Raw genomic sequence first — 24,753 nt, forward strand, 5'->3', positions numbered from 1 at the left:
GTCAATTCAAAAGCTAGCTAGCTTGCCTGAATGGCCCAGAACCGGATTCTCTCTGGATCTAAAGGAATTGAGTCTACTAATTAATTAATTCGGACTATTGAAATTTGATACAACGATTACAAATAGAAGGTTTCTTTAAAAATTATACTAATTGTAACTGTTGAATTAAATTTTAATTATCTGAATTAATTGATTAATGGACTCAATTCCTTTAGATCTGACCGGAATCCAATCCCTGGATGGCCCGAATCTAGTAGTGGCTTCCTATTCCTTCCAACCGAACCCAAAAAGAAAATGCAAAGGGCCACGTCATTGAATGCCTTACGTCCCTAACTGATCGACGAATAAATCAACGTGTCAACCACTCTCTTCAACGTGTCAACCACCCTCTTGCTGCAATCACCATCATGTCACGTGTATTTTATCCATTTGCAATTTTGCACCCATCACCATCACATTGATTATTCAAAGAAAAATATTGAGAGAATTTAAATATATATATATATTGTAAATCGTGGCAGTAAATAAACTTTCATGATTTACAAATTTTGTAAAGAAAAAAAAAAATCATAGAATTTAAAGAGATGATCTTTCTAACCTTATCAAAATAAATATTTGCCAAATGTTTGATATATTTAGGTGAACTGACCAAAAAACAAACGCAAGTGTACCTAGATATAATGTGGCAAACTCTAAAATAATTTGTCTCCCTTGTTTTACTTTTTATGTGTTAAGAATAGAAATGAGTGTGTGAAAATCACTTGTCTTCAGTCCTCATTGTTTTGACATTTGACAACACCCACTTGAACAATTCTTAGCGGCTCACTACGTACAAGTTTTAAATTCTTGCTAAGAAAATTTGAAATCTATTTTCATTTAAATGATTTCTACCAAATATGATAACATATTATTTATTGGGTAAGTCTTACGAGAATTAAAAGACAAAATTAAGCAGAGTAGTGCACAAAGTCAAAATTGAACACCGAAATCGCTTCCCCATATTTGGCAACAACAGCAAGTTAATTTTGTCTCCATGAACCTATTCCTTTGTCAAGTAAATATGATTGATAATCAACAAGTTATCTACTTTTCTTGTTAAGTTAAAATAAATTGGCCTTTTTTTTTTTTTTTTCGTGGTTCCTACTCAATCCCTGTGATGAAAAAGTTGATATCCTCCGTCTTATGGTGAAGTCCGTTAACAATCACAAAGACATTGTTATGTTTTTTTGGACCAGAATTTAAAAAGATGATTTTTCTAACCTTATCGAAATAAATATTTGCCAAATGTTTGGTATATTTAGGTGAACTGATCAAAAAACAAACACAAGCGTATCTAGATGTGATGTGACAAACTCTAATACCTCGTTTACTAATCCATAATCAAAATAAGGGGAATTGAATTGAGGAATAATTGAATTCAGAAGAATTGGAATGGGTTGGAGTTAGAATCATATTCTTATTAAAGCTGTTTACTAAAACTTTATGGAATCAGAGTAAGAATGACATTAATCTATATAAATTGTTTACTAGTTCACATGAATTACAATAGAAACTAATGTTATATGCTGATTAATAGAAAGTCAAATGATATAAAATAAAATTAAAAAGCAAACTAACCAATTACCAAACCCCAACCTAATTGTTCCTCTCATTCTCCGCATGTCTCATCTTTCAACAGTTTGAAATTGAAGGTGGGTTAATTTGTGGCCGATGGGCAGTGGTAGTGGTGGTGATGTCGAAGGATTAATTTACAAGGCTGTGATTTCATGTTGGTTAGCAAGGTTCTTCTTGGTTTGTGATTTACTTTTGTGGTTTAATTGTTGTGGAAGATGATGGTGGTCGGGTTCATGTCCTGGGAAAAGTAAGGGACGTGCGACGATGGTGAGAGAGAAGAAGCAGGATAACACTGGGGACGAGAGCTTGGATTTGTTTGGAATTTCAACTTTTATGCAAGGGTACAATGGGTAAGAAAAATGGATTCCTCACCCCCTTAATCATTTGGAATTCAAATACCATCCAATTGTTAGGAATCCAATTCCTTTGAATTTTGGAATTGAATTCCAAAATTTGTGTGGGACCCACTAAATTTTGATTTTCTCAAATTTGGTTAACACCTGAGTATTCCGTAATCGGAATTCAATTCCGTTTCTTGATGTTGATTACCCTTACGTAAACGTGCCCCAAAATAAATTGTCTCCCCTGTTTCACTTTCTATTTGTTAAGAGTAAAAATAAGTGTGTGAAAATCACCTGTTTTCAATCATCAATATTTTGACATTTTGACATTTGACAACACCCACCTGAACAATTCTTAGTGGCTCACTACATACAAGTTTTAGATTCTCTAACAAAATTTGAAATCTATTTATTTAAATGATTTCTACCAAATATGATAACATATTGTTTATTGGATAAGTCTAACGAGAATTAAGAGACAAAATTAAGCATAGCAGCGCACAAAGTCAAAATTGAAAACCGAAATCGCTTCCCCATATTTGGCAACAATAGCAAGTTAATTTTGTCTCCATGAACCTATACCTTCTCTGGCAAGTAAATATGATTGACAATCAACAAGTTATCTACTTTTCTTGCTAAGTTAAAATAAATTGGCTAATTTTTTTTCATGGTTTTCACTCAATCCCTGTGATGAAAAAACTGATATCCTAAAGACATTGTTATGTTTTTTAACCACTGGTGCGATTTAATGTTTCTTACATATTCAAAATATTAAATATATTCCTAAGCTAATCTGACAAATATGTCATCATAAGTAGGCTTCGCTAGTGCTACATCACATACTTAACATTTTTTTAACAAATTCAACTGAATGTGACAAAATGAGACAAAAATCGATTTTTAGAAGATATAATGATGCAAATTTCATTTCAAAAAACAAAGTGAGATTGAATTAAAGTTCTAAAGTTCATAATAGCAAAAAATAAGTTTATTTGTTTCCAAACGTTCATTGCACTTGTTCATCTAAACAAAATCTTACTTCCATTTTGCTTTTTCAATCCATAGATTCTTCGTTTGTCAGTATGTATTAATTCCCACCACCACCACACACCCCCCCCAACCTACCCATTAAAGTATGTGTGGTTAGCAGGACACCTTCGACTGCTTTCTCAACCGCCCCATACCGCTCCATAACGCCCCCCTCCCACTTTTGTCTTAAAGAGACAATACACATGTCCGCACCAATGAATTATGTTAAGTTATAAGTACGGTTTAGTGATAATTTTTTTCTATAAATTTTACGTTGTATTGTCTTTAAATGATAAGTTCGATGCTAATAATAAAATACGGTTTAGTAGTAATCTTCTTTTGAACAATTTCTGGTTTGTTTCACTTTAAATAAAGAGTTCGATACTTAATTATTGTTTGTTTATAAATGCGGTCCAGTGATAATCTTATTTTCAAAAGTTTGAGATTAAATTGTCTTTTAATAATGAGTTTGATAAATATAATAAGTGGTCATAGTCTAAAAGAATTTAGATTTGATTTTCTTTAAATAAATGATCGGATTGAAAAACCCGTCCCCACTACTATTTATAAAAATGAAAAACAAATTATGTATTTTAATTTATGATATGTATTTTAACATATAGTTTTGGTTATCAGCTAGGCTTCTGCAATCGTTACGCCCAAGGGGAAAAAGGGCCTATGTTTTTTTCCATGTTCGAAACCCGTCTGGGTGGTATCAACATTCAGGTGGCCTTGTCTATTTTCTCAGTGCTCGGAATCATTACTTTTTTATTGAGATCTGCACATCCTCAAGAATTCGGTATTCAAATTCTGGGTTCTCTGCAGACTCCACAGTTGTGAACTGGGCAGCAACTGCAGCTGGTTGGAGAGCTTCCTGTGAGTCCAAGTTTTAAACTTTTGATTCAATTTTTTTTTATTCTTCTTTTTTCGTTTTTGTTATCTATGATGTTGTTTCTGGATTATTTTTTTTTTATGAATTTTATGGTAATTGGATTCTTTTAGGCTCAAGAATTAGTGTATCTGTTTTATTCTGCACCCAGCCGTTCAAAACTGAATTTTTGTTGTTGTGAATATTTGAATGTTTTGACTCGAGCGATATTCTACATTAAATTCATTTAAACTACGGGAAATAAAATTCAAACTTTGGGGTGCGAAGAGCGCACTACTTTAACAAACTTGTCTAAGCCAATAAGAAAAACCTGTATTTGGTATAGCTGTTTGCGTCTTTTTATTGGCACATATGGATTTAGAGGTTTATTCCTGATTATTACAGACTCTAATTTTTGTTTTGAATATAATTAGTTAAGGGGTTGAAACTGCAAAATATTGGGAATATCTGGCTTGATTGTTAGCATAAGTTTCTGAGAGAAGGATCTTCCCAGTTTCTTGGAGATGCGAAGATGGAGAAACCGCGAAAGATCACTCAGTACAGGGAGAGGCTGGACAGAACACTAGCGTCTCCTAGTCTAACTGATGAGGAAGCATTGAAAACTCTCGTCAAGAATCAGCTGATTCGTTCTAAGGAACATGGAAATGAAGGTTGTTAGTTCTTAACAAGTTCCTTTTCGAGTTTGACATTTGTAGTCGGGCACCAATCATGCACCACCAATATCTTAAGATAGTGTAAGCGAATATGTGATCACTTAATAATGTTTAGATTTATGGCTCCTGCAGGATGCAATGAGAACGAGGTTGGAGAAAAGACGGCTGAAGTATCCAATTTACTGGACATGTTAAGAAGTGCTTCCTTTGTTGATGACAAGGGATTGAATACCTGTGAGACCACAACCCAACCCGAATGGAAAGTATGTTATCGAATCTGCATTATGTTCTCGATATCCTGCTTTGTCCCTCATGTCCTCGATTATAAATTCGCTTCTGTAGAATCAATTCTCTGCGTTTTAATAATTGAGAGATTTAAGGCTGCTGATTTTTGTTGTCGTGCACAAGTGAAAAGAGGTTTTGACTCTCGTTGTGTACAACTTCTAAAACTTAACATCATCATGAACATTATAAAGTTCTAATTTTTTAGAGGGGGGGGAGGGGTGGGGGCGGTATTCAATTGGGATGTTGATCAGTAGTCGTTAAAAGTTATAATGATTATTAAGTTTTTCTGTTCTTTAATCGACAAGGTGTTGTGACCCCTATATCATGACACTTAAGTTAAAAATATACTTGTGTTACAGTTAAAACAGGATAATGAAGAGTTCCGTGTGATGTATCGTGAGGGGATTGAAGGCAGTCCATTTCATACATTACTTGCTGAAGGATATGTAGACGGGCCTGTAGATGTCTGTAAGTGAAACCAAAATACTTGAAAGTTCATATGCCTCGTTAACAATATCGAACTTTAAATAAGTCGAGACTAACAAGGTTCCTTTTGTTGTAGGTTTATGCATCTCGTGGGAGTCAGACCTTTACAAGAAATGGTAAGTAATTTCAGTCACTGCATGCGCACTTGATTTATGCATATATTTGTAATGAGATATGGTCTGCTTCTGCTAGATGGAGTTTATATCGAAAAAGTTCTTTTCTGTTTTATCCTACACGTCTTTCATCAATAATTTACAGTGCTTCTACCTGAGAGAAGTGGGCTGCAAGTTCGCATCAAGGGTGTCGTTAAGGAGCTAAATGACTATGTACTGAAGGGATTTAACTCAACGTAGACAATAAATGGGTTTATTTTAACTTCCTCCAGGTGGCCTCAGTCTACAGTTCCAACTTTCAAAGTCCTCTCTACCAAATGTTTGCAGAAGGTCCAGATCGGTGAACAGATATCTTTAGTGAGGTTTGTCTAAGACAAAACATAAAACTATATCATGTGTTAAAAAATTCTTATTTGATTTCTTTCACTTTCGAGAATATTTCCATATGAAATGCTGACTTTTGTTATATTTTTGGAAGAAAGGATGAAAATTCCATGGCCACTTTCACCTAGGGAGGCTGCTGTACACTATTTTATGTTTGAGTATTTCCAAGATGATCTGATTGTTGTGCTCTTGAAATCGGTAGGTAACCGAAATAGTCTTTTGGCATCAATTTTATTTTGATATCCATATTCCCAATACTCCTGCAATTCCAAAATAGAAACCTGAATAAACTGATTTATCACAAATGTCTCAGATGTCCGACTTGGAAAGTATTGATGGCGCTCACTGTCCCACCAATGAGGCTACTGCTGGAGAAAAGGATGCTGTTAGGATAGATTTGGTGGGTGGCTTTGCTTTGCAGAAGGTTACCAACGAAAGAAGTTACTTTCGGTAAGCTATGGCTACTTGAATGTAATATCTGTTGACTTTTTTTTGTGGTTTGTAATTAAAGCTTTGAACAATGTTTATTATTGTAGGACAATAGCAAGTATGGATATAAAGATGGATTTTGTCCCGCCATCCCTTATAAATTTTATCTCGAGGCAGCTCATTGGCAGTGGTTTCAAACTCTATCAAAAGGTTATATGTTTCGTATTTAAGTATAAAACGATGCAGCTAAAGATTAGACATATGGAACAAAGTATATACTCAGAGATATTTCGAAAAGGAAGGGGAGGGTAGAGAAATTTCTTGAGGTTGCCTGTTGGGCGTTCTGCCGAAACTGCATGCAAGCATCCCTTCACCATGGGACTCTATTTTTATCACTTTTCTTCACATTTTCCAATGCTTAACACTGTTACAAACTTACAGGTAGTGTCCTCTAAGATTAACTGCAACGAAGATTACAGTAAGGTCTTGAGTGGCCCGCTGTACTCTCGGATACGTGAAGCTCTTTATTCACATAATGAATCAAATGGGGCTTTGGAAGAAAACAAGCGACACAGTGACACATTCAGTCTCTCGGAAGAACATCTGGCAAAAGATAAGACGGATGAGAGTTTGGTAGGTGTGGATCAGAAAGTCGATAATGATGACCCTGCAATTGAAGCTGCTCCAGATGATGCACAAGTTAACCTTGCAAGTGAAGCTGCTTCAGAAGTTGCACAAGTTATAGGTGGAAGCTCATTTGGTGAGATTGAGGAGGTAGAGAGTGAAGAAAGCAGGCAGTTTGAGGTTCAAACACCCAACAGAGTTGCTGAAAGGGATCATGTAAATGGAAAGAGAAATGTTTTGATCAGTTCTGAAGTGGAACAAGCTCTCAGAACATTAGAAAAGGTAATTTATAAGGTTCGGCAAAATGGATCGAATGCTCAAATTCAGTCCTCTTCTGGCTTCACCAATGGAATCCTCCCAAAGGAAAATGATGTAGGTAACCCAAAATATTTAGAAGGTGGAGTGTGCGGAAGTGGTGAACATGTTCTTGAAGTATCTAAAGAAGTTGAGACGACTTTGCCCAAGTCCGCAGGGAATACGTCTGTCGTTCACAACTTAAGGTAATTGTGTCAATAATACTGATCATACTTTCTTGTTTGGGGTTCAAATCATACACCGCATAATTTTAGCTCAGAAGCTTATTCCTTAACATATTTTATCGCTTCATTTAGCGTTAAGACAAGACACCATGATCAATCTTTTACTTTCTTGTTTTTATCTAGGATCCAAAGGGTTAACCTTTTTTTATTCAACTTGTGTTGCAGCAATGCAGGATCGAATTCCTTGTCGAAGGATGTTCACCCTAACAGAATAGTACCTACTTCCCTAGAGCAGGAATTTTCGATTTCCTATGACAGTAACCAGGTTGCATTGCGTTCCTCCAAAGACGGAACTACAGAGGCACCCGTTGTGGATCATATTATGCATCGAACAGACCAGATGAACTCCAATACAAACGGCGATCATGAATGTAGCCCTAGTAGAACAAAGAAGTCGAGGCAGCATGGAGCGCAACGGTTCTGTTGCTTCGGCATCAGTTAAACACACAGATTTTTAAGAGGTGGCAAGAGGCTGAAATTTGAAAGAGTGGAATTTTGTTGAAGTCACTATAGTTTTAAGCCTAGTAGATGAGTTGAAGAGTGGGTTTGTGATTGTAACATGATACTTATGAGTCATGAGAATAACTGATATGACGCTTAAAGATATATATACTGTTTTTAGGAGGTTGATGTACAATATTTAAGAATAATCATCTACAATAATGTTTTATTAATGCAACTCCATTTGCCATGTCTTACATTCCGAAAAATAACTCCAACGAAAGGATACACGTTTGTGACATGTAAGTTTTCTTCTGTCAAAAGTGGCATACGCCTGTGACATATTAGTTTCACCCAACGAATGATGATAATCATCTGTGACATGTAAGTTTCTTTCCACATTACTTCTGCCTTGAGGAAACCCATGCCATGTGACTTCTCTTTCTTTGTTGGAGTTGTCTTGGCCCCCAAGCAAGATGAGATCTAATGTTCACACACTTAAGGAATCGTTGATAACCATTTCGTTTTCAATTTTTGTTTGAGATGCCCTAAATTTGACTCTCGTGTATAATAAAGGGAACAACCCTAAAAACCTTGAGCCTACTAAAATCATCTCCAAAAATCGAGATTACCCTTTTTACCCTTCTCATTCAGCCAAATTCCCACTATGTCCCCCCACTATGTCCCCAACTGCCGTTTCTAACTTAAACTCTCGCTTAAGCCCTTGGAAGTTGCATTCGAACAGGTCTTGTATGCTCCAAGAATGTCGAATAAGAAGCTGCTCGCTCCTCTCTCCGCCATTCTCCGGCGAACCCTAACTCCGACGACCACTCTTTTCACCTTCAATTCCTCAAGAAATTTCCAATCCCCGGCTTTTTTCTCACCCAATGTAGAAACGGACCGCCGCCTTTTCCCCTTCGGCAGATTTGATTTTCCCGGGGATCACAGAATTCCTGGGAAATGTTTCGTCAGCTCCCAATCGGCGGAGAAAGCCGACGCTAAGTGCTGGAACTGCAGTGCCTCAGCGGCCGATACGGTGCCGTTTCTCTTGTGTTCGTCTTGTCGGTGCATTCAGCCCGTGGATCAGTCGTTGGATTACTTTCAGATATTTGGACTGTAAGTAATTAAGGGTTTAACAATTACGATTTCTCTGACTTTGTGGTTTCTGTTTGTTTGGTAGCTGAGAAAATGAGAGAAAGGTAGAAAGAAGATGAAAATTTTGAACCTTTTTTTGTTGCTTTTTGGTACAAGAGATATTGGGGTGGGGAAATAATCAAATTCGGGACCTCGGGTGCATGCACGAATGCTCTTAACCAACTGAGCTACAAGCTGCGGTGAACGTTTATCGGTTACAAATTGCTAGTTTATGTTATGCTTAATTGAGCATTTCTCACAAATTGGAAGGATAAATTTTGAAGATCTTAGCTAGTGCTTACAGTGATTTGTTATCAATTTTTTTGTTCAAAATTAAAATTAACAGGGAGAGGAAGTATGATAGCAAAGTGGACGATCTGGAGGGGAAGTATAAAGCCTGGCAGAAAAAACTGCACCCTGATCTTGTTCATACGAAATCGGAGGTATTTCTTATACATATCTTCACTTTCATCACGTGGCAAATGTAAAAGCTAATACTTTCCGGATATAGTAAATGTAATTTTTTTTTAATGTTTATGGTTTTAGAAGGAAAGAGAGTATGCTGCTGAACAGTCTGCTCGGGTGATTGATGCATACCGCACGCTTAGCCAGCCCTTGGCCCGGGCAATCTACATGGTAACTGTGCAAGCCTATGAGGTTTCATTTGATGCATTTTTCTTGTGTTCAAACCAATGTTCTGAGAACTATACTGGTTTAGTAGAAAAGGATTTAAGTCAAATGTTGATTACTTGGTACAGATACAAATCAATCTCAACCCTGATATTTATTTATTTATAAACGCTTATATGTGTGTGCGCATTAAGTGAATTGAATATTTACAAGTCCTGAGGGAAAGGGTGCACTTGGGCGTTGTGACCATGATACAGAGGTTCATGACGTGTGTAGTTAAAGCATAGATGACTTCACATTCTTCATTTACAACAGTGTCATGATATAAGCCTATTATTCAATAGGTCACATTTTGAATCTGTGTGTATATTATCACTTCCATCTGTGGGTAGGTTTCCTTAACTGCATTTTGGTTTCATGGTCCCATGATTCAAAAGATAAGGGCGAGAAGATCACTTAGGCAAAGTTTCTTGATGATCTAGTTTATTAATGTTTGCTATTCATATTCTACAAGTTTTGAATTAAATTGGGCTATTTTGTTTTCAGCTGAAGCTTGAAGGTGTGGATGTTGATGAAGAAGAGACACTTTCAGAATCAGACTTGCTAACTGAGGTAATTTGAAAAAGTTGAAATTGAGTATTTATGCAATCTATTATCTCCTTTCAATTTTACCCCTAATCTAAAGTGTAGTGATATATTGATTGAAAAAAATGATAAGAGTTTATTGCTTTAAGCTAGATGGGTAATTTGACATATTTGGAGTGCACATGTCTGGGACGAATATCATCCATAAGAAAATTTTGTAATCTAGTTGAAGCTTGTGTCATAAAGTTTTACAATTGCGATGGTTTATGGTCGAATGGTTTTATAAATTTCTATTCTAGAATTCTTTTCCTTCAAGAAATGAATTTGTATTACTAATATTGGAGGAAGCATAGTCCCTATAGAAGTTTTGGAGTCACCGAGTTGTTTTTCTTTTGTTTTGATGGATATGCTGAAGTTGAGGGTCATTCAGTGAACATTAATTTGGTTTTCTAATACCTTCTGGCTCGTAAAGTTCAGATTTTGGAAATCAGGGAAGCTGTTGAAGAGGCTGCTGACTCTCAGGCTTTGGATGAGATTCAATCTCAGGTATGAACCTAGACCTTTTTAATATATGTGGGAATAATTAGCAAGGAGCATGACAATTCTTCTCACATATCGCTTGCAGTCTAATTTGTAGAGCAATTTCCTAGATGTAGTTCTCAAAACTGTCACACATTGAAATTGCCAAAAGATCAAAAGTTAAGTGGACTAAGCTACTGAGGGGTCTTCAATGTGATTCTTTAGATTTGACCAAGGTTAATTAGTGTTTTATGATCTTTTGAGAGGGGGTCTTATTGTAACAGTTCTCTGTTTACTCAGGTTCCCATGAAGAAGAGCTTGCATATTTATCTTTTTAATTCACGTCTTTTTTAATTAAAATAATGCATGATGCCGACTTTATTGCCTTTTTATTCATTTATGTTTTATGAACTCACCTCTGTTCTTGCTCATCTAGATGAAAGAGAAACTAAAGCATTGGTCCGATGCTTTTGCAAACGCATTTCATAGCCGCAACTTTGGAGAAGCTCTAAAAGCTATCCGGAGAATGACTTACTATGAGCGTGTAAATGAAAGTGTTGTAAAGAAGCAGTAATAAAGGTACACTACGCAACTACTCAGCTAAATCATCAATGTTCAATAGACAAAATGAGTGTAGGAATCAACATATAGGGCAGAAGGTGTATAATCATATCTGTGTTCAAGAACGTGCCTCTGGGAAAAGGGCTCTGTTCTATTCAATGCACATTTGTTTAGTTTTCTCTTTGGCATGGTTATGCACGAGAACACACACGCGGACAGAGACCTCAAGGGTATTGACCTGGAAACCTCACTTTTGACGGGATTATTTGAGAATGGAGGGTACCGTTTGCTTTATATGGCTATGCCGTCATTCTGTAATGTCTAGTAGTAAATTGAATATTTATTTGAAAAGATTGGATCTATATCTTTTTGTTGTTAACATATGAACAGATGGATAAAGCTAATGACGCTATCATCTGGCAGCTTTCAGGCTCTTAGGATCTCAAACAGTGGTTCTTGAGCAAACAGAGTTTAACTGCACGATTTGACAAGAAGATTTCGTGACAAAGTTTGAGTACGTTAAATTTAAGAAATGCTTGATTTTTTTGGCATATTACATTTTAATGAAATCTGTAACTTGAGCCCAGATTGTTCCTCTTTACAGCCAGGTTTTACTTGAAGAGATTTTTCCGGCTTACTTTCGATATAAATTAAATGTTGGAAATACGAAGATTGGGCTGAGATTTGTTGGAGCTGCGAATATTTTTCCATCGTTCGATTCTGTAATCTTATGAAGATGGTTCAGAGGTAGCTCGTAATAATATGATGTTGAATAAATTGTCATTTTTATTAAATTTATGGCAGTAATAATCACTCATGCTTTTTACTGTTGTAAATTTCTAAACTGCGTCTGTCGAATTTACTTGAGTTCAGTGGCCGTAATTACTTAGTAAGTAGGCTCAGTAGTTTTTGACACGACATGAAAATAACGGGTTTCGGATCATTATCGGGTCACCCATTAAAAACAAGTTAATAACAGGTTTTTAACGGGTATACACGCAGGTAACACGTGGGTAACCCATTAAGAAAAAAATTATTTTGATAATTTTAAATTTTAATTACTAAAAGATTTATTATAAAATATAATAACCATATTAATATATACAATATGTTCTATATTAAATATATAGTTTTGTATTATTATTCTATATAAGTTACAAAAAAAAAATAGTCATTATTTTATTATGAGAGTTCCTTATTATTATTACTAGGATAAATTTTGCTTAACATGTTGTTGTCCAAAATTAAAATAAACTTGTATAGTATTTGTATAGGCAAGAACTAAGAAGATATACATACAAGTATGAAAAATGTAAAAGAATATATAAACACTCGTGATTCATCATTAATCCTCTACGAGTAGATAATGGTTACACTTACATTATCATTTAGATTTTTAAAATCCTTCAAACCCTCATGAATAATATTTTTTATTTGAGGGCAAAATTAATAAAATTAATAAAAATTGTAGAAGTGTAAAAAATGTATAAAAAAAATATATATATATACAATCACTCATAGTGACAAGCTTTACAACTTTCATGAAGGGGTTAGCTTCGAAATCCAACACTATAATTCATAAACCTTAAATTTATATTTAACCGTCGATTGTCATTTACGCTTTATTCTTCTTACTGAATTTCATTTTTTTAATTTTCTTTTTTGAAAACATGACCATCTGGCGGATGCAAGAGGATGAATGGTTCAGATCTTTGATATCATGTTTCGATATTTACGGTTAACTAAAATATGAGTAGATGTCTTTAATAGTCTTTCAAAAAACAAAATTTGTTGAGAACAATGAAGCGTAAACGTAAACAACAATCAACAGTTAAATTTTGATCTATGTTTTATATGATTATAGTGGTGAATTTCGAAGTTAAGCTCTTCATGAAAGTTGTAAAGTTTGTCATTACGAGCGTTTATATATTTTTCACACTTCTACATTAATTAAAAAACTATTAAAGACTTTATTTAAATAACAATTGTAAGATAAATGAGACTAAATCTGTACCGTTAGATTCTATTTCACTTATATTATTAGAACTTTTTTGGACGAAAAAACCCCTTCTCTATTCCAATATTTTCCAATTTTACCATTTGATCAATTTAGGTAAGCGAAAATATACTTAAAAGAAAAATGCGTTTTTATGTTTTGGATGTGACAATATGTTATGTATATACTTATTTAGTATTATGTTTTTCATTTGATTATTTTTTGGTTTAAAATATATTTTCCTTAACGGGATAACATGTCGAGTCATATTATCTGTTAATATTATTAGATGGATTTCGGGTCAGGCCATTTTACCTGTTTATTTTAACGGATGTTACACGATACGACCTATTAAGATATCGTGTATGACACGAAAACGACACGAACACGGAAAACACGACATGAATGCGATCTATTTGTAAGCATGCTGAGTTCGTTGCATATAGTATGTTCCTAGTCCAAAGTGTTGTTTGCCTGATTCGCGTCCCTAAATTCTGCACAAGTGAAAGAGGAATCGAAACCCAGATGGAAAATAGCGTTAACTGTTTCGGGATTAGTTTTGACGTCCAGTTCGTGCATATAAATCAAAACATTCGAATACAAATTCTAGGAAAACTCATGAAGAACTAGAAGACAACGTCGTTCCTGTGGCGGCAGATAGCCCTTCGAGGAAGAAAATTTCTTGTTGCTCAAGCAAGCAGCGAAACACCAGTTCATCGGAACCCCGAAAACCACATCGATCCAGGGGACGCAGTTTATTAGGCTTTGTTGGTTGAGCGACTGTTGCAAAACGATCAATCTTGTACAAGTTTGAGAAGCGGAAATGGTTAATCTTGCAGGTTGAGCTCTAACACAGGTGCGGAAGAAACCAGCGGATATGATGATAAGTAACTTTAATATATTGAGATTTCAAATGTAAACACAAAAGCGCTCGTGGCCTAATGGATAAGGCATTTGACTTCTAATCAAAGGATTGTGGGTTCGAGTCCCACCGAGCGTGCTTCTGTCTTTTTTTTTTTTTTTGGTCAAAGGTCCGAAATTTATTGTCAACAAACAACTAAATACAAGAGGTCCAAAACAAATGAAACACAACAAAAAACAAAAGGACCCAAACTTACACAACAGAGGGCCCAACACACTAGTTGGAGCCCAAAAACTAACACAGCACAAACAAAGCACATTAGTCTCCACCTCCCATTTTTTTTGGTCAAAGGTGCGAAATTTATTGTCAACAAACAACTAAATACAAGAGGTCCAAAACAAATGAAACACAACAAAAAACAAAAGGACCCAAAGTTACACAACAGAGGGCCCAACACACTAGTTGGAGCCTAAAAACTAACACAGCACAAACAAAGCACATTAGTCTCCACCTCCCAGAAACGAAGAAGATGGTGGCTCCTATAACCTGTAATAACCACCATGCCGATCGCAACCAGAATACGAAAGAAGCTGGTGGAGAACCCACTGACGACAATGCCAATAAAGGCAAGCAAATGGAAGGTGGTGGTGTGTACACTCGAGTAAAACTCTATGCACCTTCCAAAGAAACCACAGCCGAGTGTTGTGAAGAAAAGAGATTGCAAATCAGAAAAAGAGGAAGCAACAAGAAGGGTTGGAGCCAACCCTGAGTGGGACTAGAAGAAATTGGAAAAACAGAGCGAGAGGGATAGATGATAGCCATGGAATTGGAAGGAGAACGAAGGTGAGGGTAGATCGAAAACGGAAAAAGGGTGGAAGAGTAAGGATGATAGGAAAAGTAGGAAAAGTTAGTCTTATACTTACTTTAAAAGAAAGCATAACCAATGCTATATACGTACATACTTTTATCGGTATTTAAGTGTCATTTTATTATTGATTATTGCGCTTCTGAAATCACTGTACATACTTATCTTAAAAAAAGTATAAGATTAATTGTTTAACAATATCATCAATGTAATATATATACCGTTAACGATAACTACATGTCATTTCATTATTGTCGTATCGCACTTTTGAAATCATTGTACTTACTTAACTTAAAAGAAAGTATAAGAAAAACGATTTCACCTCGTCATCAATGCGATACACGTATATACCGTTAACGGTAACCATATGTTGTTTTACAATTGACGTATCACTTATTATGTGTGATTAAAAAACATTTCCTAAATGTGCACCAGAGAAAGTCTTGTTTTCGCTTTCCTAGAACATAAGTCATTCCACTTGTTTTGCAATCTTGGTGGGCCCAAACATCCTTTCCAATCAGGTCCACAATGGCCCAGTTCAAGCCCAACAAGCCGCCTTGGAGCCCAAGTAAATCCATCTTCCCAAACCTTCCACCGACTGTAAAGCTCGCAAATATTTCTCGAGTTCGCGCGAACAGGGAGTGACAGAAGGAAAGAGAAAGATGGGGTGGGTGTGGAGGGACGACGAGGATGATGACAACAATTCAACGGCGATTGACATAAATCCTAGATCGGACGGCGATCGATGCTTGACGAGGAAGGTGGTGAAGACGCAGTGCAAGACTGAGGAGGTGGAGCCTGGAAAGTTCGTCAGGAAGTGCGAGAAGACCGAGCAGCTTCTCAGGGACTGCGCCGGCCGGTAAATCCCAATCTCCCTCATTCTCTCTATCGATTTCTCCATTTCCCTAAAACCCAATGACAAATTGGGAATATTTTATCTAGGGTTTCTGTGAATTGTTGGAAATTGCCTGATGGTGTCACTTTGATTTTGTCATATCTATGTTAATTTTTTGGGATTTTTATTTTATTTTATTTTATTTTTTAGGGTGTTATTATTGGGCTTATGGCTTAGGATAGAAATTGTTGAGAATCATAATAATGTTATGATATTTGCTCGATTGTTGTAGGAAATGTTGGTTTTTCTGTAATTTTCATTACAACACGATTCGATATTGAATCCAATTTGTATAGTGTTTATAATTAAGAAAAATATATAGGAAATATGAGACAAGAGAGATTAGAAAACGCCGCCTCTTGCATTCGTTTATAAATTGTTCGAGTGGACGTGGTTTACAGTTGAGTGAAGTATATATAGCGTGTGGTTAATAAGAGTGTGTTAATAAGAGCGACACGTAAGACGTCTGATTAGATTGTATTGATTCTGCATACAGAAAGAGTTGTGGCTTTGATTTGTATTACGTCAGATGAATTGTGAATATAGTTAAAGGTCGTTTTGTGGTTATGCATAATAGGTTCTTGTTAGAGCATCAGTATCAGTTTCAGCACTTCTTTATGCTATTTGTTCCTTGATAAATTGTTTGAGATTAATTTGAACGATGCCTCGAAAACATCAACAAGTATGCGTGTAGAATTGGTTTAGCAGCTGGTAAAACGTTTTATGCTTGTGCGAAAAAGGTTACATTGACATTAGAGCTGAACACTATAATTGTTTGGTATGGGGCTGAATGTAGTAAAACATTTATAAGCACCATATTTCCGAATGTCTGTAGCAGTCTTTGGGACGTAATTCGAGCTATCTAGTGCTGCAGTGCTTAAAAAAGAACCTTTTTCGTTTTCTTCCCTTGTTTGAGTATGGGCGGTTTATATGTTGCGATAACATTGACCAATGTAGAGCCAATTGCTGAGCACTCTTGCTTTTTGTTAGGCCCGTAGAAGTGGTGCAATCCAACAAGGAGTACACTGAAGATGATGTCACTGAAGAGGTGCTCAAGGGGTCTGCCACCTTTGGGTCATCACAGCACGGAGCATTTGACTTCCCAGGGCTACGCAGTGACATTGAAGACATTGAACGCAACTTTATGGGTGGCCTCAGCCGATTCTTTGAGGCTGCCGAGGAGTTGAAGAGTGGCTTCTTCAGTGCGTTTGGGAACATCTTTGATGAGGGACCTTCCTCCCCACTACCTCCTAGGAGGCGCGAGGTACCCATTGAAGGCCATCATCAGCAGGAAGCTTTTCCTAAAGCAAGTGTTAGCGACGACTCAGGACACGTTGATCTCTCTGGCTTGGCAAGAGATGTGTGAAGCAGAATTGTCCATTGCCCGTGATAAGTTAAAAGAATGACCACATCGGTTTACCTGTTAGTATCGTATCTTCCCTTTCTACTTAATATAGAGTACAACGTGAAATTTCTCGCGTACAGTAGAGCATTTCCTACGAAGGAATTTTAGCATGAATCCATCATCCTGCCTTACGATGTGAATGCGCCTAGTAATGTTATACGAATCTTATTTGCTGAATGCATTATCTGATCATTTCGTATTGGTTCATGTAAACGCAATCTACGCAATATGTCAATTCTACGTGATACGTCGATGTATCACAGAATTTTCTTGAACCTTATTGCTCTCAACAAAAGAAGTCGTCTTACGTCTGGATAGAGAGATTCTTGGTTGTCACCAATTGTATACAATTATGTGTCTATCTCTTTTATTCCGTGCGTAGGGCCGATTTTCTCGATTGGAGACATCCGAGTAGACATTATGCTTTTCTTGTTTCGTTGAATCTTTTCACAATAATTGTGAGAGTAGGATCCTCCGGTTGGTGCCTAGTTAGTGCCAAGCCTCAAAGTGTTGCATGTACGATATTAAATAGGATCCTCTGTTTTTTGACGAAGTTTCCAACAGCCTACCAAGTACCAACCAGTACGAAAGTCCAAAACACAAGTACACGTAAGCCATGATTGACCAACGAAAGCCGACCACGTTGCCGTGGAGTCAAACAGGTTCCTACAACTACGAGGTTTGTCGCAGCAAGTACAATGGGTTAGTGTCTAGTCAAAGTCAAACACAAATTAACATAAAATATGGTCTTTTCTATTTTTTTTTATATTTGTTTGGCATACAAATTGGTCACTTTCACTTGTTCACGCTTCCTCAACAATTTGCATTGAGAATTTGAGAAAATTGGAATAAACTGGACGACCAAAAAAACAAGGAAAGTACGCTTATAGTATAATTGTAATTTATATGTAATCTTGATTAATTTAGAGTAATTCTATTGGCATTGTTGCATGCGGCTTGACGCCCTGAGTTGGGTAAACAATATGGTCCGATTCTTCATGCCACGTTGTAAGTTGGTTGATAGATATCATCCAATTAAAACAATATTACGTACTATAAGTTTTTATTTATAATTCAGATTTACGTGTCATTTTTGGATAATATATTTCACTCAATCAATCACGTGAAAAAAATACCGTCACTAAATCTTTATCCATATGATGAGGAAATTTAGTAAGTTACCATTATTGGTAGATTTTTATTTTATGAGTTTGTGGCTGGTGAAGCAGGGAAAAGTGGTAATTTCGATTAAATTTTTCTATACACGAAAATAGAAAAAGAAATCTCACCGGCCAGTGGCGGCTGCCGGCGGTGGAGTGGCCAGCCCGCACAATGACGGATGACCAAATCGGCCATAACCCAGCTGTACAGTTGTACAAACTCCCATTGTGGCATGCCGGTCACATCCTACCAATCTTAAACCCTCCAAATCACAAAGATCCCAGCCGTCCATTCCGGTTTTCAAATGGGAAGGTGAAAAGTTTCTCTCTGTTTGAGTCAAAATTGTAAAAAATAAAAAATAAAAAAAAGAAAAAAAAGAAAGAAGGAACGCGTCTTGAAACATTCCAACAGAAAAACCTAAACCTCTCTCTCTATCTCTCTCTCTCTCTCTCTCTCTCTCTCTCTCTCCCCATAATTTCCTTCCTTCTTCCTTCGTTCGTGTGCGGATGTGATTATATAACATGGAAAAAAGATAGAGAGAAAACCATAATACTTTCTCTCACAATCTCAAAAACCGCACAATACGACTGTGTTTTACCGTTCTCTCTCTAATTCTTCTGCTGTTTCTCTCTCTCCATAATCTGAAATCTTCTTCCTTCTTGACGTGGAACTTGTCGACATTTTCAGCCCCTAATATTGGGTTTTGTCCATTTTCCGGTTTCGGTTTCGGTTTCCGGCAGTCGTCTTCTCTATTGGGTATGCATTGGAAGGTTGAATGGTTTTGAGGAAAATTCATGTTCTTTTCTAACTTGTAGAAAGAATTTTGGGCCATTGGGTCCTCCTTTTGGTTAGTTTATTTTGGAGTTTATTTTGGTGTACTTTGAGGCTCTTCCTGGGGTTAAAGATTGCAGCTTTTTCTCCAGAGAACCTCGACGGTACGAAGGAAACAACCTTTGTTTGAGAAGATTGTGATATTTTTCCATTTGTTTGATTCAAATATTTATTGTTCTTAAAGTGATTGGGATTGAGTTGGTTAAATTGGTGGATGGTGCTCCCTTTTTGGTCCTTCCATTTTAATATACATTACCTTTTTGAGAGAAAGAGATGGGATTTTGGCCCTTGTATGATATGTGTCTGCATTTAAAATTTTGATGAGAATTTGAGAGATTGATATATATTCCGATGGGAAACAACTGTGTTGGAAACAACTGTGTCGGATCAAGGAAGGATACACTCATCCATTCAGTCTCGAGATCACTCTGGTGGTCGCGATCAACGGACGGTGTTGCCAGTAGAGGAATCAACAGTACTGATGCAACGCCGCATTTGAGTAAGAATCCGTCAGAAGGTCCTCTATACGTTCAAAACAAGGCCCCAGAAGCAGTTAAGATAGCTAAGGGAGACTATAAATCAGTGCAGGCTACAAATCAGAAGGTGAAGGTTCATCCAGACAAGCCTAATGAACCAGCAAAGCCTCAGACACAAAAGGAGGAGACGTTACTTGCGAGGCAAGTAACACTTCAGAAGGCAGAGGGTAAACTAGCACCACCAACAATTCACATGGGAGAGGCTAGACCGGTACAAGCAGTAGCGAAAAAGGAAGAGACTAAGCCAGCAGCAGCGGCAAATGCGAAACCCAATAAACCCCATAATGTCAAGAGGGTAGCAAGCGCAGGGCTTCAGGTCGAGTCTGTCTTGCAAACGAAAACAGGGCATTTGAAGGAGTACTACAATTTGGGCCAAAAGCTCGGACATGGGCAGTTTGGGACAACGTTTCTTTGTGTGGAGAAAGCAACCGGAAAGGAGTATGCTTGTAAATCCATTGCAAAAAGGAAACTCCAGACTACAGAAGATGTGGAGGATGTGAGGAGAGAAATTCAGATTATGCATCACTTGGCAGGGAATCAAAATGTAATTGCGATTAAATCAGCGTATGAGGATGCTGTTGCGGTTCATGTTGTCATGGAATTATGTGCTGGGGGTGAGCTTTTCGATAGGATTATCAAGCGAGGGCATTACACCGAAAGAAAGGCAGCTCAGCTGACAAGGACTATAGTTGGAGTTATAGAAGCCTGCCATTCTTTGGGTGTCATGCATCGTGATCTTAAGCCGGAGAACTTTCTTTTTGTCAACGAGGAGGAGGATTCATCACTTAAGGCTATCGATTTTGGACTATCAATATTCTTCAAGCCAGGTATGTCTTACGATTTGTCTTTTTTCTCACCTACTGATCCATCTTATTTTCATTGTTTTTCTTTCAATCCATCTCAGTTCCACTTATGATTTTGTTTACTGTTAACTTAGATCATTTTAAAATCGATACCCTTTGACATTTCGGTAACTTATCACGCGAAACACCTATCAGATTGGTATTAGTATCTGAATGATGTCAAGCACGTCTTGTTATGTATATAATATCTCCTCTGTCAAAAACCATTTCCAGTTCTCTCAATTATTTAGTTGACTTTTAGGTAATTTTCTGGTGCTACGTACAAATGTTCTCTGTCTTTTCTATTACTGATGCAATTAATTTACAGGGGCTATATTCGGTGATGTGGTTGGAAGCCCCTATTATGTTGCACCGGAAGTCCTGCGCAAGCGTTATGGTCCAGAAGCAGATGTTTGGAGTGCTGGTGTTATCATTTACATTCTCTTAAGTGGGGTGCCTCCATTTTGGGGTGGTAAGAGTTCTAATCTGTCTAGTACTGGATTTTTCTTCTTCCTGTCTCGAATGTGTATAATTTCGCAAAGCACTCTTGCTTTTCCCCCTCTTCTTATTCTTTTTTTTTTCATTTCAAACAGAAACTGAGCAAGAGATATTTGAAGAGGTGCTTCACGGTGATCTTGATTTCTCATCGGATCCCTGGCCTAGTATTTCTGAAAGTGCCAAAGATCTTGTTCAGAGAATGCTCGTTAGAAACCCAAAAAAGCGGCTAACTGCTCATCAAGTTCTGTGTAAGTTTATATAATTGTAGATATCATTAAGAAAGTGACACTGTAGTCCCCTTGTCAATAGTATGCTTGACGCACGCATTCGCTCTTCATTTTGCGTATTCAGTTGTATTTCTCTTATAATCAGATCCTCCCTGTGATACGTTAAACTTAGAATGTAGAATGAATTGTACCACTGAATCCATCATCGATTAAAATTAAACTTCAGGGGGGTGAAACTTTTATAAGCGAAAAAAATTGATTTCGTTCTGTTGGAAGATGCCACCAGCATTCCAAACCAATAATGTATGTTCTGATTTCTTGCAGGCCACCCATGGGTTCAAGTTGATGGAGTGGCTCCAGACAAGCCTCTTGATTCCGCTGTTTTAAGTCGCTTGAAGCAGTTTTCTGCAATGAACAAAATTAAGAAAATGGCTCTAAGAGTACGTCTTGCAATTACTTTTTATACTTAAAACTTCATGAACCTTTGTGTGAATACTCTCCTCTAAATCGACTTTATTGTGTGCAGGTCATTGCAGAGAACCTCTCGGAAGAAGAAATTGCCGGTTTAAAAGAAATGTTCAAGATGATAGATACCGACAACAGCGGTCAAATTACTTTTGATGAACTCAGAGATGGACTCAAAAGATTTGGAGCTAATCTAAATGAGTCTGAAATATATGATCTTATGAAAGCTGTAAGTATTATGTCACCGATTATCCTTCCAAACTGAATGATGCCACCGCCTTTAGGTCTCCGAAACCTTTGAGGACTTATCCCTTACTATTCTCTCATTTAGTTGTTCTCATACGAACATTACTTGTTCTGAATTGCAGGCGGATGTTGACAATAGTGGCACAATTGACTACGGAGAGTTTATAGCTGCAACATTGCATCTAAACAAAATAGAGAAAGAAGATCATTTATTTGCCGCTTTCTCATATTTTGACAAGGACGGTAGTGGCTACATCACACAAGATGAACTTGAACAAGCCTGCGAGGAGTTTGGCATTGTCGATGTTCACTTGGAAGAACTGATCCGAGAAGTCGATCAGGACAATGTAAGTACATGAAGAGTTCTCAAATCATAGGGCTGGTGCTAAAAAGAAAATGGCAAGTTGTTAAAGTACTTACCATACGTGTTTGTTTTTTTTTTTTCAGGACGGGCGAATAGACTACAACGAGTTCGTCGCCATGATGAAGAAGGGCAATGCAGATTTTGATAAGAAGGGGCTTCACACCAGTGCCCTTGGCGTGGGATTTAGGGAGGCACTATCTGTTTGTTAACAGTGGTAGAGCGAGGCATTTTTCTTAATTGGCTCCATTTTTCCTTCCACAACCTGTGAATTTCTGCAGCTTTTCGAGATTTACAGATCAGAATTAAGGTCTTTGGTAAATATGAATTTAATTAATTAGTTTTCAATTCACTAATTTGTATCAAAACAGATTATCTTCTGATAGAGAAAACTGACTGTACATAAACACAATAACCTTCAATTTTCTGGGTATATGTGTTATTTTTATTTTCTCAACGGTTTTTACTTAATCAAATAGGAAGGTAAGGCTCCCAACTCAGTTCAACTCAGGGTTGTATATAGCCTTTTCAATTAGGGTGTTTGGAAGCATTCAAACACAGAACGCGCGACGTCAGTAGTGAGGTGAATGTTCTTAATCACTTGATACGATTTCATTTTTGTTTTCTTTGTAGAATATATTTTCCCTCTACATATAGTTTTTGCGTATATGTTTATGTGACTATTTGAATCATGCATTTTATTCAGACTTAGAGAACTGTTTGAGAGAATTCTAAGTGTCTTTTCCTTCTTCATAGATTTTTCTTATATAAGATTTGGGTTACTTGGACGCTACGCCCAACTATTTTTCATCATCAAGGAACTTAACTAATTAATAAGATACTAGATATTGGCCCAGTGTGATAAAATCTAGGCGAAAGAGAAAGAGTACAACGTTTTAAGAGTCATGGATATGATGTTGAATGCGTTTAATGTTGCCTTGTTAAAGCAGTTTCAGAAAAAGAAAAATCACGGGGTAAAAAGCTGTTCATATGTTGAAAGTGTAAGCTTTCATCTAATTGTCGTAATTGAAAGACTTCAAATGATCTTATACAGTCTACAGAAAATTGAATTCAGAGAACTTGTTGAGATTCTTAATTGGCCATAGAACCGGTGCAGAAAGCCCGACACATCCTATTCCTAGTCATCTCCAAACTCGGGCACATCGTACAAAAATCAGAGTTTGTGGTGAAACGCCATCGAATAATTTTTCTTAATTTTTTAAGAAAAATTAAAACAAATTAAAACCAATTGCTTTAACTATTTTGTTGTCGAATTTTTTTTATTAAAACAATATTATTATCATAAACTAAATTAAGAGGATGAGAGAGTGAAAGTTTGGACCTATGACGCAGTAGTTGAATGAAAAACTCTTTATTTTCTAGGACAATCTATCACTTATTATTGTCGATTTAGATCATAGGTAGGGATGGAAAAAGCCTCAAGAATTTGGGTATCCGATGATATCCAACCCTAATGGGGTGGTTATGGAGGACAATAAACAATTATAGTGCGAGTTTGGAGAATGCTTTAAAAGCCCGATTCAGATATGGAGCAATATGGTATTACCATCCCCTGACCAGAACCTGACCCGATTATATACTTATATTAAATCATCAATACAATTCTTTTAAATTATGTTTGTGAGTCATCTTTATTGATCTTGTAGTGTCTCGTATTTCCTTACTATTACAAGGGTGGATCTCTTTAAAAAATTATTTACTTTGTTATTAGCTTTTAGGTTTAATGCTAGCTGATTATTGATTAACATGTTTTGCATAATCAAAATTTAAAGATAAACTTTTCATGATAGGCGGGTTGTTGGGTGCTGATTTAGAGATACCTTCCCCTGCAGAGGTAGGGGTGGGGTATCCCCGTTTAAAAAGAATGGTTATGAATGCGGTTATTGGGAAAAAAGTTACCAACAAAGGCGGGGATGGAGGTGGCACCCCCGACCCCATCCCGCCCCGTTGCCATCCCTAATCATAGATAAAAGGAAGAATTAGTAGCAATATGGCATATACCTACCATTCATCCCAAGATTAACATAGTGAACAATCTAAACTGTGTTCTAAATCTGTGTAGCCAAAAAGTATTCTAGTACAAGGTAGGCAGATGTCTGCACCGATAACGGGAGGCCGAACGTCAGTCTGCCCCGACGACACTCCTGATCTCTTACTATTTTCAGTGCAGATATCCGCTCCTAAAACGGTTGCACAAATTAAATGATCAAGAAAACACAAATTACAAAGCTATTTGATCCACCAACGTTCAGTCTCCGCTCCACCTGAGAACCTGCGATCTATTTC

The 24,753-nt window shown here is 36.8% G+C and overlaps 4 protein-coding genes and 1 non-coding gene across 10 annotated transcripts; all 5 read left to right on the forward strand.

Moving 5' to 3' along the window:
• The first annotated feature begins 3,397 nt into the window (after positions 1 to 3,397).
• On the forward strand, positions 3,398 to 8,077 carry LOC137712642 (uncharacterized). 3 transcript variants are annotated; one of them, XM_068451755.1, is made up of 11 exons: positions 3,398 to 3,860; positions 4,367 to 4,523; positions 4,659 to 4,789; positions 5,171 to 5,279; positions 5,374 to 5,413; positions 5,683 to 5,772; positions 5,893 to 5,992; positions 6,108 to 6,244; positions 6,331 to 6,433; positions 6,665 to 7,347; positions 7,552 to 8,077. In XM_068451755.1, exons 2-11 carry the CDS (start codon positions 4,385 to 4,387, stop codon positions 7,826 to 7,828), a joined length of 1,809 nt encoding a protein of 602 aa, XP_068307856.1. In that variant the 5' UTR covers positions 3,398 to 3,860; positions 4,367 to 4,384; the 3' UTR covers positions 7,829 to 8,077. The 3 variants fall into 3 exon arrangements, with proteins under 3 accessions (XP_068307856.1, XP_068307855.1, XP_068307854.1); XM_068451754.1 differs by having other exon boundaries at positions 3,400 to 3,860; positions 4,292 to 4,523; XM_068451753.1 differs by having other exon boundaries at positions 3,401 to 3,860; positions 4,287 to 4,523.
• Positions 8,078 to 8,576: 499 nt separating this feature from the next.
• Positions 8,577 to 12,191, forward strand: LOC137713502 (iron-sulfur cluster co-chaperone protein HscB homolog). Of its 4 annotated transcripts, none has more exons than XM_068452803.1 (8): positions 8,577 to 8,943; positions 9,308 to 9,404; positions 9,511 to 9,597; positions 10,138 to 10,203; positions 10,654 to 10,722; positions 11,132 to 11,274; positions 11,680 to 11,770; positions 11,861 to 12,191. In XM_068452803.1, exons 1-6 carry the CDS (start codon positions 8,591 to 8,593, stop codon positions 11,267 to 11,269), a joined length of 810 nt encoding a protein of 269 aa, XP_068308904.1. In that variant the 5' UTR covers positions 8,577 to 8,590; the 3' UTR covers positions 11,270 to 11,274; positions 11,680 to 11,770; positions 11,861 to 12,191. The 4 variants fall into 4 exon arrangements, with proteins under 4 accessions (XP_068308904.1, XP_068308903.1, XP_068308902.1 ...); XM_068452802.1 differs by having other exon boundaries at positions 9,508 to 9,597; positions 11,687 to 11,770; positions 11,861 to 12,190; XM_068452801.1 differs by having other exon boundaries at positions 9,508 to 9,597; positions 11,861 to 12,187.
• A 1,988-nt stretch (positions 12,192 to 14,179) lies between these two features.
• TRNAR-UCU (transfer RNA arginine (anticodon UCU)) lies at positions 14,180 to 14,252 on the forward strand. The gene has a single exon. It is a non-coding gene; the product is annotated as a tRNA-Arg (tRNA).
• Positions 14,253 to 15,593: 1,341 nt separating this feature from the next.
• LOC137713616 (fra a 1-associated protein-like) lies at positions 15,594 to 17,486 on the forward strand. Its single transcript, XM_068452936.1, has 2 exons — positions 15,594 to 15,838; positions 16,865 to 17,486. Exons 1-2 carry the CDS (start codon positions 15,642 to 15,644, stop codon positions 17,238 to 17,240), a joined length of 573 nt encoding a protein of 190 aa, XP_068309037.1. The 5' UTR covers positions 15,594 to 15,641; the 3' UTR covers positions 17,241 to 17,486.
• Positions 17,487 to 19,547: 2,061 nt separating this feature from the next.
• LOC137713291 (calcium-dependent protein kinase 26-like) lies at positions 19,548 to 22,854 on the forward strand. Its single transcript, XM_068452579.1, has 7 exons — positions 19,548 to 20,634; positions 20,978 to 21,121; positions 21,243 to 21,395; positions 21,699 to 21,814; positions 21,901 to 22,068; positions 22,208 to 22,432; positions 22,533 to 22,854. The coding sequence occupies exons 1-7, from the start codon at positions 19,623 to 19,625 to the stop codon at positions 22,656 to 22,658; spliced, it is 1,944 nt and encodes a 647-aa protein (XP_068308680.1). The 5' UTR covers positions 19,548 to 19,622; the 3' UTR covers positions 22,659 to 22,854.
• The last annotated feature ends 1,899 nt before the right edge of the window (positions 22,855 to 24,753 follow it).

This window comes from Pyrus communis, chromosome 13, assembly GCF_963583255.1.
Source record: "Pyrus communis chromosome 13, drPyrComm1.1, whole genome shotgun sequence".
Taxonomy (NCBI): Eukaryota; Viridiplantae; Streptophyta; class Magnoliopsida; order Rosales; family Rosaceae; genus Pyrus; species Pyrus communis.